This window comes from Lissotriton vulgaris, chromosome 5, assembly GCF_964263255.1.
Source record: "Lissotriton vulgaris chromosome 5, aLisVul1.2, whole genome shotgun sequence".
Classification (NCBI taxonomy): domain Eukaryota; kingdom Metazoa; phylum Chordata; class Amphibia; order Caudata; family Salamandridae; genus Lissotriton; species Lissotriton vulgaris.
Window position 1 is genome coordinate 1,938,901,240 of NC_141693.1, and position 17,250 is coordinate 1,938,918,489.

Sequence of the window (17,250 nt, forward strand, 5' to 3'; positions counted from 1 at the left end):
GGGTTCCATCCTCAATGCAACAAGACACGATCTCAATGAAATCTCACAGACCTGCAGGTTCATGATCTTTCATTCAATGGCACCACAGTCATATATTGACAACATGTGCCAGGACTGCAGCAGCTAGCCCCACACTCCCCAATGCCACAGTCAGTCCTTCAAGGGATCTTCTTCAGTGCTACTTCATGGGACCCACCTGCATTGATACCAGGATTAGGTCCCAGGTCCTACACTCAGTGACACCAAGTAGAGCCCTTTAGAAATACTGTCATCAGATCCACAATCAGTAAAATCAAGCTTTGCTCACCCCCACTACATCTTCATGGGCCTCACACTTACTGATATGCTGAGCAGTTTTAGTAACCCTACTAGGAAACCTTTATTACAGTGAGGCCTGGATTTGCTTTTTGTTGTGTTCCTTACTTGCATTCTGGGATCTCATAAAGTAATTGTTCTCTTCTAGCAAACAGCACTTATATGGCGTTCTACCAGGACTGTGAGGAGTGCCTTCTCATGAGGACTGAAAACCACCAGAAGGTAGTAGTTCTGCAATTGCTGAGTAAGTCTCGCTGCGAACAACCGATTTGGGTTCTGAAGTATAAGCATGCTTAATTGGTAACTGGCAGGGCATGAACTGGTGTACAGGGATTGAGGGTCCCCTCTGAGGCTGAAGTGGTAAAAATGTAAGGTTGAGATCCCCAACTCTCCCAATCCTGCTGCTCAAAGGTTCTCCTTGCGGGTCACCTTGGCTGCGCTTCCATACTGTAAACAGGGTCAGTGGGCCCTCCGCATTAGTATGCAACTAAGTGAACATCACGTGATGGAAATGGTTGAATTAACGAGTTTCAGAAGAGGACCAATCATATGCAAATGCAACTTAAGTCTACCTCAAAAAGGTCAAGCCTGTACTGCTAGACCAGATACCTCCGAATGAACACTACAACAATAATGTTCCATGTAATGTAAGTTCCATAAGTGATATTAGTCCTAAGTCCCTGGGCACAGTAAGCTGAGGATCCATGCAATTGAATTTCACTCAACTGTCTCGTTAATGAGCCTGTAAGCCAACATCGCAATCACTTGTCTTGGGGATCACTATCAGAATATCGGAAACAGAAATACCATGTGGACATAATATCCTACCAGAAACATAGAGGACCAAAATATTGAGAAGATAAGTGCAAATAGGTAAATATTCATTTACAATTTTTAACTCCACATCTACGTACCTTGAAAATATATATATATATATATAAATATATATCGGCTCCAAGGAATTCCCTCAAAAAAGGAATTGGCCGCACTCTTGTGGTCTTTTCAAAAGGTTTATTCACGCTTTAACAGGACGCGTTTCGGCGGACTGCCTTTTTCCCCTGTGTTGCAAACAAACAGAAACGCTTCCCGAGATTTAAAGCAAACAGCTGAGGTACATTTTTTTCTTTTTTCCTCAATACTACGTTAATGGACATAAAGAGCAGACAAATTCATCGCTCCCACTCCGGGGGCCATCTTGAAATGTGTCCATAGTCATTATTTACATAACATATCTCAAAGTAAAAGAGAATACCGAAAGCAAAAATAACATTTCAGTGCATTGATAATTGCCAATTAATATGTTTTGTTCTTTTAAGTAAATTATTTGCACATAATTGAGCCCTGAATGGGCAATTAATTCGAATTTTTAAAGAGAAATGCTTAAACAAAATTGTGCCCTAGATGGACATATATACAAATCACAATTCTAAATTTGATTTTCAACAGCAACAGATATGGTCTTTAACAGTAATGCATTGCAGAATAATCAATTCATATTCAATGCCCATGATTAAATATCTCAATCAAGTATATATATATATATATATATATATATATATATATATATATATATATATATATATATATATATATATATATATATATTCTCGCTCCTTGGTCCACCAGCACAGTGCACTCACAGGCGGGTGCTTTTAGATGCTAGGGTTTGTTCCCGCATTATCAATTACTTCCAGTACGCCTTCAAAACCATGGTCCCGTGTAAAGAAAAAAAGCACACCTGGGGCACGTTAGGTTGTTACCGAAACGCGTCTGTGGAGTGTGCGAGTTTTTCTGTGAAAATAAACAACAGAAACACCCCAGGAGTGCTTTTCTTCTTTACACGGGACCGTGGTTTTGAAGGCGTACTGGGAGTAATATATATATATATATATATATATATATATATATATATATATATATACATATATATATATAGATATCTATATATCTATATATATATATATATATATATAGATATATATATATATCTATATATATATATATATAGATATCTATATATATATATATATATATATATATATATATATATATATATATATATATATATATGTGTGTGTGTGTGTAGAGTTGTGTATAGTAAAACTGTGCTTACCTATAGAAACTTACCTTCATAATAGTTTAATAGTTTTTTCCTCGATATTCTCGAAACGATATTTTGTCCCACGATATTTCTGTTTCCTGAATTTTATCGGAATACCTTGTCCAGCATTGGCCTCCCCTCCACATCTGGTAGTCACATGTCCTTTCATTCTCTTCAGATACTCTTAGTTATCTGTGAAAGGAACAACAAAGACCCCTAAACTGTTGAAAATATTTCCTCTAACAAAGGAGTAACATTGTGACAGCTCGCTCACATATCCCTCATATTTGGGTTCCTACATACATTGGAAGGACAGAGGAGTTTTGAGGACACACACTAACAGCTGCATGCAGATGACACCCAGATCCATATCAAACTGGTTAAAGGGATTAGAGTTTACAGACATGTTGCCTAATGCAGGAAAACATCTGGACGCCTTCCAAATGGATTCATTCAAAATTCACAAACATCAAAATCCTATTCATCAGCACAAGCAACAGTACCCCTTTTTAGAGTCTGACGAACATGGGCCTGCCCAAGGTCTTCTAGGTTAAAAATCTGCAACTTGTGTTTACCTTACAGGACCCCCATATCGCTTGTCCCCCAAGACAAGAGTGACAAAGAAAGCACCCGACCGCCAGTGCCTCCTGTGAAGAGTTCCTTCTCCTTTGGTGTCATTGTATTTAGGAGTTTTATAAAGCTCTCCCTATCATCTAAGACACTTACAATCGCTGGAACAGTAATAAAAAAAAAGCAAGGCAACAAGAGTTCTAAAAAACATGATCATTAGTGGTATATATGTATTTTGCAAAACTGTTATTCGCATTACCGGTTCAGTGTTTGATTTTAGCTTTTCAATTATCACCTGCTTACGCTTCCAGCACTGTTTACTGCCCCACTGGAACATATCTTTGAGTCTTTTTACCACACGATCAAGTAGAAGATCTCAGGCTGTTGTAGTACTCTATACCTGAAAGGTACATATGAAATATATAGGCGAAAGATCACCATTTCATTAGGATATTATTACGTAAGGGAGGCATGGGATACACAAAGTCTGATATCTGTGTTTATGATTTCGGCCACTGAGAAAAAGTTTATTATAGATTATTGTTCACACATTACTTCCATGTCCCGTATTATTTCAAATTATGAAATTATTATATATTTGAAATTGTGCTCAATGTATTGATGATATACTCATGCTACAGTTCATTTATTTTTATGTACACAGCCTATTTGGTGTATGAAGTATATTTTTCATGTCAGGGATGCACACAAGTGTTTGTTAAGAGAATACAAGGCTAGTGTTATCAGGGAAAAACAGGAGTTTTTCTCAAATCTCACTACCTCCCTTACCTCTTCTAGGGAACTTTTCAAGATCATGGACTCCCTTTGCTCCCTTCAAGTGCCTGATCCAGTTGTAGGATCACAGGAGCTGTGTAACAATATCTCTGAGTTTTTCCATAATAAAATTGAAGATATATATCTTGCCTTGGAAACTCAGAGGAATACCCTGGGGGATCTCTCTCTCCAAACTCTATCTAATCTACAGTCTTGGTCGAGAGACTCCTCCAAGAGCCTTACTCATTTCCCGCCACTTTCCCTTGACGGGCTTGAGCTCCTGTTGGATCGGACTAAATCGTCCTCTCCTCTGGACCCATGTCCTTTAAAGATTCTGAAGGATTGTAGGCTCACGCTTCTTCCGCCCCTCCTTGAAGTGATGAATGGTGCCACAACTCAAGGCACCTTCCCTTCAGTTTGGAAAAGGGCGATAGTGAAGCCTCTTCTGAAGAAGCCCACCCTGGACCCAGAACAGCTTAAGAACTTTAGACCCATTTCCCTGTTACCGGCTCCCGCAAAAATGCTCGAATCACACCTGAATTTACATCTCTCTACCTTTCTGGATTCCTCTGGGTTCTTAGATAGTTCCCAGCATGGATTCAGAAAGGCCCATAGTACGGAGTCAGCACTTACTATGGTGGTGAATAATATTCGCCTGAAGGTGGATGCGGGTCAAACCACTGTGTTGGTCCTATTGACCTCACAGCAGCGTTCGACACCCTGTCTCCCTCTACGTTAACATTGCGTCTGAGGGAGGCAGGGATTGCGGGTCCGGCCTTGAACCTTCTGCACTCTTTTTTACATCTAAGAGAGCAGAAAGTCATGCTTCGAGAGTTCCTCTCCCCTGCTAAATCCTTGCAGTATGGGGTGCCACAGGGGTCGGCCTTAAGTCCGACCCTATTTAAAATCTATGTGGCCCCCCTCGCTAGGTTAGTAAAATCGCAGGGGATGGAGGTTGTGTCATACGCTGATGACACCCAATCATGGTGTCTCTGGCTCACTCTGTTACCACCTCCGCCGTCAACTTTAGGACTTGTATGCAGACAGTCTCGGACTGGATGATCCAGAACTCCCTAAAGTTGAATGGCGATAAAACAGAGATTCTGGTCTTTGGCAAGGACCAGGATATCTGGTCCAGTGAGTGGTGGCCTTCATCTTTGGGAACTTGTCCATCTTCTTCCCAATCAGCCAGAAACCTCAGCGTAATATTTGACACATCATTGTCCATGACTCTACAGGTCAAGCGAACAGTGGCCACTTGTTGCAGACGGTGGTTGCATTAGTGGGTTCCAGGTTGGATTACTGTAACGCACTTTATGCAAACTCCAACAAGGGACTCATTCAGCGCCTTCAGGTCATACAGAACGCGGCTGCGCGATTTGTTTTGGCTCTTCCTAATGCAACCTCTGCCACAATGGCCAGAAAGAGCCTGCACTGGCTCCCTATAAAACTGAGGATCTCTTTTAAGATCTTGTGCTTGGCCTATAGAGCTCTTGCAGATGGTCCTTTGGACCCTCTAGGTGCCCTGTTAACTCGCTATATGCCTAGTAGAACCCTCAGATCATCAGAGATGAATCTGCTTGTGGTTCCCCGTGCTAGGAAGGTCCGTTGGGGCAGTAGAGCATTTTCCATCGTTGCTCCTAGGCTGTGGAGTTCTCTCCCCCTTGAGATTAAGGCCCAAATATCTTTGTCCCTTTTTAAAAAAGCGCTCAAAACTTGGTGCTTTATCAAGGCCTACCCACAATGAGAGCATATTTGCTATAGCTAGTTTCTTTTTGGTTAGGCGCCTTGACGCCCATTGGGCTTAGTAGCGCTATATAAATTTGTTTTCATTTCATGTAAATTCTAGTGCTTCATTTTGTTGCCTATGTGTGGTAGGGTCACATTGAACTCGAAAAAGGCTACGGAGGTAGCTGAAATGCGTCGTTCTAATCATCAATAACAAAAACTTTCATCAGGATTTCGGTGTGCCGCAATCTTCTGTGGTTTCGAGAAGGAGTGAAGCTCAAAAATTATATGTGTGTGTTTATTTAAACATATATGTGTGTGTGTATATATATATATATATATATTGAGGCTCCAGCTTGAGTCCGAAGTACAAGGAATCACTCGAACTACATCGAAGGCTTCAAGCGGCAGCCTTTATTCAAAAGGTAAGGGAAACAAGCTTTGGCAGAATCCTTTTGGCAGTCACACGCCTGCCTGACGCGTTTCGATGATTCTCCTCAGAGGCTTCTGGCGAAATGAAAGCACCACAGTGCTTCCCAGTTCTCTCCCATAATAATGCGCACCTGTTGAGGTTGCTGATTAAGCCTACGCTGTGGGTTGTGGGAATTGTAGTGCCGGTTTCAGGTGCAATGTTCTGCCGGCTTATTCAAGACCCGGGATGGGTCCCCGCTTCAGATGTTTCCCAAAATCCTGCATGATGTAGCTCCAATGGCCTGGCGGGATGGCAGACCACGCGGCTCCCAAGTTACCAGGATGGTGCGTTCCTTACGGCACGGCTGCCGAGTAAACATTGAGGCTCCAGCTTGAGTCCGAAGTACAAGGAATCACTCGAACTACATCGAAGGCTTCAAGCGGCAGCCTTTATTCAAAAGGTAAGGGAAACAAGCTGGCAGAACATTGCACCTGAAACCGGCACTACAATTCCCACAACCCACAGCGTAGGCTTAATCAGCAACCTCAACAGGTGCGCATTATTATGGGAGAGAACTGGGAAGCACGGTGGTGCTTTCATTTCGCCAGAAGCCTCTGAGGAGAATCATCGAAACGCGTCAGGCAGGCGTGTGACTGCCAAAAGGATTCTGCCAAAGCTTGTTTCCCTTACCTTTTGAATAAAGGCTGCCGCTTGAAGCCTTCGATGTAGTTCGAGTGATTCCTTGTACTTCGGACTCAAGCTGGAGCCTCAATATATATATATATATATATATATATATATATATATATATATATATATATATATATATATATATATATATATATATATATATCACTGAAAAAACCATTGGTTATAGACCATATATAGTTAGGGATTAGCATTTACAAAACCATAATTTACTCGCACAAAACCATAGAAATTCGCATATATAGTTAGTTGCAATAACTATATATCGCGCACCCGCAATCCACTGCTGATGATGTCACATATTACATCATTCATGACATGGTCAGTGACATCACTGATGACATCATCCAGTGACTGTGTGTTTAAATATGTCTTACATATTGAAGAATGAGTGGATGTATAAGTGTCTGGATGAAGAATTTAGTAGGTGCATGACTGACTGTAGGAGAGAGTGATTAAATGTGTCTCACTGAGTGCATGGGTTAGTGAGTAAACTGTCTTAATTTGTGCATCATTATGTCTGTTGTTCTGTAAACTGCTGAATGTGTTAATCAGTAGCTATATGAGTAACTATATGGGTTATTGATTGGTTGCCCAAGTATTTGTATGGGAGACTGAGTATGTGTATGAGTGGCTGGGAGGTGTATGACTCTGTGCAAAGATGTGTGAGCAGTTGATTCACTAGATGTATGGGTTCAAAAGTGCATGTGGAAACAGCTGCATGGGCGGTTGACTGTGTGCATGAGTGTATTGGTGAGTGAATGGATATCTCAGTGCTACATGTCAAAGTAAGTACATATGTAAAACACAGTACATGTGAGAGTTGACATATATAAATAACTGTGCATAAGAGCCAGTGAATTAAGCATGGGTGGAAAATCCGTTACGCTCGTGGATTTTGCGGATTTTCGGTAAATTCGCAATCCGCGAGATTCGCAAATTTCCCGCAAAATCCGCAAATCCGCGAGCAGCGGATTTTATGGCTTGCTCGCACTGTTCGCGTGAGTTCGCGGCTTCCCAGTTCAACTTCGCGCCCCGCGAATAAGCGCTAAATTGCAGAAATACGATTTTAGCAAAACTGAAACTACTTACCGGGTTCAAAAGTTCAAGCTCATCATTAGTAGCCATTTCCTGTAGTGCTTCCTGAGGGGCCCCTCCAGAGTTCAGTTGCCTACTTGCAACTATTATGTGACCCTGCTCTGACCCTCAGAATAGTTACACAAAGGTCCTGAATTACAGCTAAGGCAGACAAGCAGGAGCCAGGCTGGAAGTTCAAATCCAGTGACACATTAATCAGCCCCTAATTCATTATTGTCAGTTGGGGCAGGGCAGGTGTTGTAACTAATTTTGCAACAATGAAAGCACTTAGCAAGTGCAAAAGATCACTAATCAGGAAGCACTAAGGAAGCAGGTGCCAGCTAAAAAAATATTCTGTGACACATTAATCAGCCCCAAATTAATTCAGGTCACTTGAGGCAGGGAAGGTGTGCTTTGCTTTGCCACAATAATGTACACTGGACAACCAGAGGGTGCTGTGATGAAACAGAGGGTGGCATGGGTGGGCCAGAGGGTGGCATGAGTAGTCAGAGAGTGGCAGTGGTGACAGAGAGTGGCAGTGATGAAGAAGAGTGTCCCAAACAGGCTGGACGCGTAGAAACAACAAGTTCGCAAAACTTGCGACCCGACAGGTAAGTTCGCGTTTGCGAAATTGTACAAAACTCTCGCAAACTGGCAGAAACCCGCGCGAACACAAAAAACTTTGCGGCTTCGCAAATCCGCAAAATTCGCGAACGCGAGATTCGCAAAATTCGCCCATGCTTACAGTGAATGTGTGAGTGGCTGTATGGATCATTGTGAACTTGTATCAGTGATTGTATAAGTAAATATGTGTTAGTATATGTTTGATTAAGTAAGGTGTGTATAACTGTATAGTTGAGGTAATGGAGGTGTGATTGATTCTTTGCATGACTGACTAGGTGTGTGAGTAACTCCATGGATGAGTGACAGTCTGTGAGTGTCTGTTTACACTGATTGTATCTAAGGTTATATTAGAGTCTGAAGAGCTTCATCGTATTATCACATGAATGATGTCATCAGTGATGTGATCAGTAATGTCAAATGAGATGTCATTTGAGATGTCATCAGTGATGTTATTTGAGATGTCATCAGTGATGTCATTTGAGATGTCATCAGTGATGTCATCAGTGATGTCATTTAAGATGTCATCAGTGATGTCATCAGTGATGTCACTGACCATGTCATGAATGATGTAATATGTGACATCATCAGCAGTGGATTGCGGGTGCGCGATATATAGTTATTGCAACTAACTATATATGCGAATTTCTATGGTTTTGTGCGAGTAAATTATGGTTTTGTAAATGCTAATCCCTAACTATATATGGTCTATAACCAATGGTTTTTTCAGTGAATTTCAATGGTTTTTTAATAGCAAATATCAAAAGCTGTCAAATGTCAAGTACGTGATAGGTAAAAACATTTTCGTGTTTATGCACGCTGATGTGCTTTGAACGCTGCCCCCCCCCCTCTTTTCTCTTAGGAGTACTCTCTCTTTGCAGATAGTGAAGGGTAGTTAACGCAGGCCTTTGCCCCCGTTGTAATCCGTCGTGCCTGCTTCTCTCTCTATTTGATTGATTGTTATCCAAGCATTCACTGTTTTAGAATTGGTTCTCTTTGGTTCATTCTCTATTTACAAACAAGCACAGAGTCGCAATACTCTGTTTAGTCTTTGCAGATAGTGAAAAATGGTTTAAAAAAACAAAAGGAATCAAGCAAAATCAGTAGGCCACTAATGGGATCTCTTTTTGACCTCGCTAAAATAGAAACATTAAGAACAACCCCTCATGAGAAATACGAAACTAGTGAGATGAACTTAGCTCCACACCATGATGGCTGCAAGACAGCTCGGCTCCGCCACCCCCCACCCCACCCAAAATAACGACAAACCCTATGCAAATATTATAAATATATACAACACACCAGCAAAGTAACAGGGTAAAACATTTTATTAAATAACTATTTACATAACTATTTTATACTTTTTGTTGCCCGATCCGGCTAGCTCAATCGATCGAGCATCAGACTCATGCACTCTGATCTCCTTGGCCTCAGTCAAGCATTAATAGTAAGATTTTCATACATGAGTTTACTTTTTGCCATCCGGAAGACGAGGCCTTCGGCACGTGTAGGGCGGGTCCTGCTGGCAGCCGTCGGCCAGGGAGGTCATCCCGTAAGGTGGGCCAGGAGAGGACCCGAGGCCGACGGGATTCTTCTTCTTTCTTCAATAATGGCTGCGACAACGGGGGGGGGGATGTCTTGCACATGCCACCGACCCCCCCTCCCCTCTTATCTCCTGGTCTGGCCCCGGCTTGGTATGAGCTCCCCGTTCGGACCTGAAGCGGCGCCCTGCAGGCCACGGGGGGGATGGCTTGGCTCTGCCTCCGACCCCCCCCCCCTCTTATCGCCTGGTCCGGACATCACGGATATCAACTCCAGGTGTCGGTGTGGGGTGCGCTGGGAGGGAGAGGCAGCACGAACGAGCCTCTCCCACCCCCACAGGTGGGGGCCCCTCAGCACCCCCAACGCTCCACTCACCCAACAAAAGGGTCGTCGCGTAAGGTGGACCAGGAGAGGAGCCGAGGCCGACGGTATTCTTCTTCTTTCTTCGATAATGGCTCCGACAACGGGGGGGGATGTCTTGCACATGCCACCGACCCCCCCCCCCTTGCCTCCTATCTCCTGGTCTGGCCCCGGCTTGATATGAGCTCCCCGTTCGGTCCTGAAGCGGCGCCCTGCAGGCCACGGGGGGGATGTCTTGCCTCTGCCTCCGACCCCCCCCCCTCTTATCGCCTGGTCCGGACATCACGGATATCAACGCCAGGTGTCGGCATGGGGTGCGCTGGGAGGGAAAGGTGGCGCGAACGAGCCTCTCCCACCCCCACAGGTGGGGGCCCCTCAGCACCCCCAACGCTCCACTCACCCAACAAAAGGTCTCGTCCACTATTGCGAGGCAATGATGCTCCGCTCACCCAGCGGGGGTCTCGTCCACTGTTGCGGTGCAACGGCGCTTCTGAGTTCAACTAGAAAATTAGTCCTGCGTCCAGAAACGTTCTCCTCAACTTTGAAGATTCTATAAGAGCCACGGGGGCCCCCGACCCCCGTAGACACCCCCGATGGGGAATGACTTCCATGATCACCCACGGAACGACCACGACGTAGCCGCGGGACGTCGGCGCGCTCATGCCGGCGCCGGCCTCAGTCTTGAAATGACCAAAATCCTGCAAGACTACCAACTTGATCAGTTCCGGTGGGACACCAGTATGACCCGGTTGGAAAGATTGTTGCCTGCCACCCCACTTTGACTGATGGTTCATGTCGCCAGTCCCCTCTGCTACCCTTCAACGAAAACTTTTGGACTGCCGAAAGAGGTCCCGGTCCAACCACGAGTTGGTGGAGACATTTTGACTATACTTGGACCTTCCTGACCTCACCGAAAATGGCGCTGGTACAAATGAAACTCTCAACTCCTTGTTGTGCCCCGATTGCTCAGCCTTGATATCATGAGATATGTATGCAGTTTTTAGCACATGAATTGATATGGGATAAGACTGATTATATGTTCGGACAATGAATTGATCCGGGATGGGTATTGATTATACGTTCGAACAATGAATTGACATTGGACGGGTACTGATTACACGTTCGGACAATGAATTGATATTAAGTTCTAATGCATCATTGATTACTGTATTTATTGAAGGTTCGAATTGTCGACACTTTTGGTACTTGCTCACAATGAATTATCGATATGATTTTGTTGCACTTGTCGCACTTTTTACTATGAAATCAACGACCACTGACTCTGTTATGTTTTCCACAAATAAATACCCCCCCCCACCCATTTACAGTTCCAGCCTGCTCCGTGGCCGGCCCACAGGGTTGTAGGCCCGTATTTGTGCACCAACATTTTTATTAAAGGTTTTTGAAAAAGCAAACGTAGTTGTAACGCGTAGATTGGTAAGTTTCGAATAAATGGCCACTGTTTCCGATTTTACATTTTTTTTTTTTAAAAATGGGGAGATGGGGGGAGGTTTATGGCCCATGCATGAGAGAGAGCGGGGGTGACCAGTGCATGGGGGAGATGCTTGCGAAGGTGGGGAGCCATGCTGAGGATCGGCGGCGTGCAGAGAGTGGGTCTGGTCAAGGCATCTAAAATGGCTGCCGTACACGACAAAAGTGTGGCATTGTTAAAAAAGCAAGATGGCGCAGACAATGTTTATCAATACGGATTAATTTATAACAATTATTTTTAACAATATATTTACTCGCACTGACAAAATGACGGTCAACACTTCCTGATTTCCTTCGAATCGAACGTTAACAGACGTCCCGCAGCAAAAAAAAAAAAAAAAAACGCTCACACGCAGCCGCTGGAAGACAAGTATCAACATATATGAGCCTCCTCAACCACCCTCCGAAAACATAGGGGGTCAGGATACGTCTCCCGTACCCCCTTATACCCATTTCTCACATTGTTTTTCCTCCATCTTGTAATTTAATTAAATCGAAACACAAAATGGCGAATTCCCGTTTCGCTACCAGTTTGCGGCCCGGTTCGCGAACCGGGAAGCGCTTCTACCGCGAAAAATTTAATTTTTTTTATTTGCCCCACGGGACCCTTTAATAACCCCAACATCATTCCTAGGGGGTCAAGAGGGGTCTACCTTGCCCCTTTTCATTAAATTCCCCCTTCGTTTTTCTCCTCCTCTTGTCTCTCGATCCTACCGAGAGACAAGATGGCGGCCGCACCGGACTGTTTAGAATGTTGACAGACACCGGAGAGCCAATCAGCTTCGCTTCGCAAAGCTCCGTTACGCGAAAAGTATGCGATCTGGAGCGCTATCCGGTACGCTGTCACAGATATATCTGTTTTTTTAAACGTTAATTTCTCGAAATCCACTGGAGCACATATATTGAGACCCAGCAAAGGCACATCGGGCTAACAGTCCCTACAATTTTGCCAAGTTTCGTGTAAATCCATTCAGCCGTTCGAGCTAAAAGTGAGGCCAAACGCCCTATGGAAAAATGAATGGGAAAAACGCGTTTTGGGACCCCCCTTTTTTCTCGGCCCCCCCTTGACGAAACACCCCCAAATTTTCAGGGGCTGCTCAGAAACAAATGTGCCATTTTCCTGAAAATTTCAGCCGATTCCGTCCACAAACGCCAAAGTTATTAGACATAGAATTTTCAAAAGTTCCATAGAGAAAAAATCCTAACTATATATACCTACTGGCGACCGCCAGTAGGTAATATATATATATATATATTGTTTTTACAGGTAATCTTCATTAGTCCAAGTCCCAGTCTTCTGAGCCACAGTAATGACAGAATGAGCTTTAGTCTCCCTACAGAAACTTCCAAAAAAAAGTTAGAACACTAGTTGCCTATCCCACCCATATGCCCGACTGCCTCTTCCTTATTGACTCTACAAAAAGGTAGTACACCCATAACTCCACCTATAAACAAGTACAACAACAGAATGAAGCCATACACAACAGGATAGGTAGAGTTGGGAACCTACACTGTGGCGAGGAAGACTAGGACACAGAGTAATGAAGATTACTGGTAAGTAACTGGGGCATTCCCTCCTCTTCCGTCTTCCTCGCCACACTAAAAACAGAATGAAGCGATACCAAAGCAAGAATCAGCTTCATGAAACATGCAAATAAAACATACACCAAAGTAGGACTTCAATAATCGAGACACCAGAGGCTTCTCCAAATCAAAAAGAGGGCTCTTAAATGCCCTAAAAGACAGCCCATTGAGCCTGTAACATAGAATGGGCCAAGCCCAATTCAAACCCATCATATAGAAAATCCAGCACCCTAAAGGGCTCAATGTCATCAGCAAATAAACTCTTTTCTAAACACCAAGCAGAACAATTCGACCAATGCTTGGCATAAGAATGCAAAATAGACAGGCGCTGAGACTACTGAATCAAACCCGTCCATCACCTGAGAACACCCCCCACTCATCAGACTACTCCGTTCAATAACCAAACCTGAAGGTGCATTGATTGTAACACCTTGAGAGGGAGTTGGGGGCCCCTCAATGGATAGGGATGATGCCGAACCACCAGGCACGGCTGAACCACCAATTCTAACAAGAGGGGGAACTACGGGCACCTCAAACCTCCCCTCCCCCTTGTACCACCAGAATCACCAAAGCCCTGTCCTACCTGATCTCCCTCAACATCATAGGAAGCAAGGGAACTGGGGAAAATGCATACAACAGCCCAGAGGCTACGGTAAGTACACCAGGTCCCCCCTCCATGCCTCTTTGCAAGGCATAATCACTCAGAAACTAGGACATCTGCCATTCTCCAGGGAGGCAAACAAATTGCTCGTCAGAGACCCAAACCTCCTCTGTAAACTCAGGAACACATCCTGGCCAAACAAAGTAAACTTATGGATAAAAACACCCAGTATTGCCTGTCCCCCACCACATTCTCCTTGCCGGGCAATGAAATTGCAGATAGGGAATCCAGTTGCTGCTCCACCCATCTGCAAATAACCTGAGTCAGACAGCTGAGGGTTTCCATTCTGCAACCCATCTAATGATTCAGATACCCCATGACAACCCTGTTGTCTCTCCTGACCTAAACATGATGATTTGACAAATGCGGGGCAAATGCCAAAAGAACAGCTTTAAGCTCCAGGTAGTTGGAAGAGCAAGCAGCCTGAACCCTCAACTACTTTCCCTAACAGAAGGATTCTGCAGAATAGCCCCGAGCCGAGCATGCTGGCATCTGTGGTCACAGTTTTTATAGGTTCCACATGAAAACAACGTCCCTTGGACAGATTCACATCATTCAACCACAAGCTATAAACCTCCTGGGCATATAGGGTCACTGGGATCCTCTGTTGATAATTCTAGCAGCCCAGTAACCAGTGGGACAACACGTGATTGATCACTCGATACATATGCAAACAAGCCCAAGGCAGCACCATTGGATAAGAAGACATAAGCCCCTGAAGTCTCAACCAATGGCTCACTGGGGAACACCTCTTTGACAGTAACCCCTGAATGTCCGTTACTAGAGTCATTTTGCTGTCCAGAGACAGCAAGACCTTTCCCACCAAAGTCCTGAACTAAGCCCCAATGTAAGTCAGATTTCTGTGATTCACCAAAAACCTGATCCTGCACCACCGTGAAGGCTTCCATGACATGCTGTTCCGCCTTAAAAATGAAGAAGCAGATATCGCCAAATTATTTAAATACAGGAAAATTATACTCCCCTTACCATGCAAAACACCTTTCAGGGGAGCCAAGACCTTAGTAAATACCCTAAGTGAAGAACTCAGATCAAAAGACAATACCCTGAATTGGTAATGGACACCCAGAACACAAAACCCCAGATACCTCTGTAACGTCAGATGGACTGGCTCGTGTAGATTTGCATCCTGTAATTCTAGTGATGTCATGAAGTCCCCCTGATTGATAAAGGATAGGATGTGTTGAAAAGACATCATTTTTACCTTGACATTTGGGATGAACTGTATAGGAAAGTAAGATCTTTCTTTTATGGTTCCCCCCACTTTTTACTTGGTGTCAGTGTGTTTTGACAGTACTTTGCTGGGATCCGGATAACCTGGGCCTCAGCATCTGTGCTCTCTCTCCCAAAATGGCTTTGGTAAGTACTTTAGTACCTCCACAATTAGCTACTAGTCTACCCTTATAAATCCCTAGTATATGGTACATAGGTCACCCAGGCATAGGTACACTAGGGATCTCCAATGGGCTACAGCATATAATGTGCCACCCATGGGAATACACTTAAACTCTCACTAAGGCCTGCCATTGCAGCCTGTGTGGGATGTTGCTTGGAATTCTCACAACCTATATATGTTTTTTTCTCTCAGGGGTCACTGCACTTAAAACCTATTAGTCCCCCTTACGGTAGCCCCTTCAGACCTGATGGCAGGGTGCTTGGTTATAAGTTTGAGGGGACCACAGCATGAGCAGGTCAACCCTGCAAACCCCGGAGTCAATTCTCCAGGCTTTGTAAGTGCGGTCAGCCATTTTAGGACATATAGTGGGCATCACTCTTTACAAGATGTCTAACTATATATTGGCTGCACCGAACCTGGTCATGTTTGATATCAAACATGTTGGAATCATACCCCAACACTGTTTCCCGTGTTGGAGGTATGATCCAATGTACTGGGAGGGCCTTAGATGAGACCCCTGTATTCCTGGTTACAGCCTTTCAGGGTCTGACAGAAAGCTAGTGCTGGTGCCGACCACAGACACTGTTCTGCCCTCCTGCTGCTGAGCTGAGCTCAAGCAGGGCAAGGTTAAAATATAGGTTTCCTGCCACAGGGAGGTGTGACCACCTCCCAGACAGGATTTAGTGTATTGGGCTGGGGTCGGGACACTTTGCAGCGCCACCAGACTGCATTGAAGGGCACATTTGATGCCATACTTGCATACACAGGTTTGAGCCAGTTCAGGAACCCTTGGTTTCCGCTCTGGCACAAAACTGGACAAAGGACAGGGGAGTATCCTCCCCTCTGTCCAGCCCCTCCTCTGGGGGGTATCTGAGCTGTTCCAACCCTTTACTTGGGTATTTAAGGGTTCCCTTGTGAGTGGGTCCTCAGATTCGTTGTGGAACAAGATGCATCTCTGAAACCAAGACACTCTTTGATCGTCTGTACACTTGGACTTTGCTGGACTTTGCCTGGAACCAAGACTGCACCAAGGAAGACTCCTGCTGTTCTTGGTCTCGCTGTTCTGCAAGTATTCTGCCTCCTCTGTGTCTGTACTTCGCTTAGGCTCCTCAGGGACCTGTGGGCATCAAGGACATCCAAAGTAATCCCCCTTGGAGTGAAGGAGTTACTCCTCTGCATCTGCAGGCACCACATCTAAGCTGACCAGTCTGCTGCTCCTGTCATCCTACTGACTTTCCAAGGCTCAGCAACACAGGTGGTGGATCTGTGGCTCCCCGGAGGCCTGACCTGTCTTCCCTGCAATTTGGAGGACAATATCCCTCGTCTGAGTCGCAGGGTCCAAACCCATGTGCACCGTGTTGACTAGTTGTTGCAAAGGCTTGCGGGCTCTGCACTCCAGAGATCTTTGGGCTACAAGAAGCTCTGCCTCCAGCACTTCATCCTTTAAAGAAAAGCGTCCTCCCTGCATCTCCTGCATCGTGGGCCTCCATCTTTGGAGAGCTGCCTGAGGTGCTCTTGTGACTCCTGTCCCTTCGGTCTGTGGGTCCTCTCAAGGGTCTTCTTCTGCTTTGGTGGGCTCCCCTGCTTGCTCGGGCCTGCTCTGACTCACCTGCACATATTGAGTCCCTTGGACCTTGCTGGCCTCAACAATTGCATCTTTTCGTCTTAATACCAGTTGCGGCTACCAAGGCTTGTTGGTGCTCCCGGTAGACACCAACCACCTGGATTCTACATCCGACGTGGGACAGGCTGTGTACTTTTCCTGGTCTTCCATAGAATCGCCGGGTACCCAAAGCTGCAGCAACAAGGTCCTCGTTAACTCTTCGGAACTGCTTGACAAAGGTGGACATTGAGCGTCCATGCTTCCTGGTCACTTCAGAGTGATATAGACT

General features: G+C 44.8%; 1 protein-coding gene across 1 annotated transcript in view; it reads left to right on the forward strand.

Moving 5' to 3' along the window:
• The window catches only part of LOC147717809 (uncharacterized), a 299,575-nt gene that overhangs the window by 143,479 nt on the left and 138,846 nt on the right, over window positions 1–17,250 (forward strand). Inside the window, exon 9 of the mRNA XM_086924596.1 lies at window positions 464–559. Within this exon, the coding sequence (XP_086780722.1) occupies window positions 464–559 (96 nt within the window). The remainder of the gene's footprint in view (window positions 1–463; window positions 560–17,250) is intronic.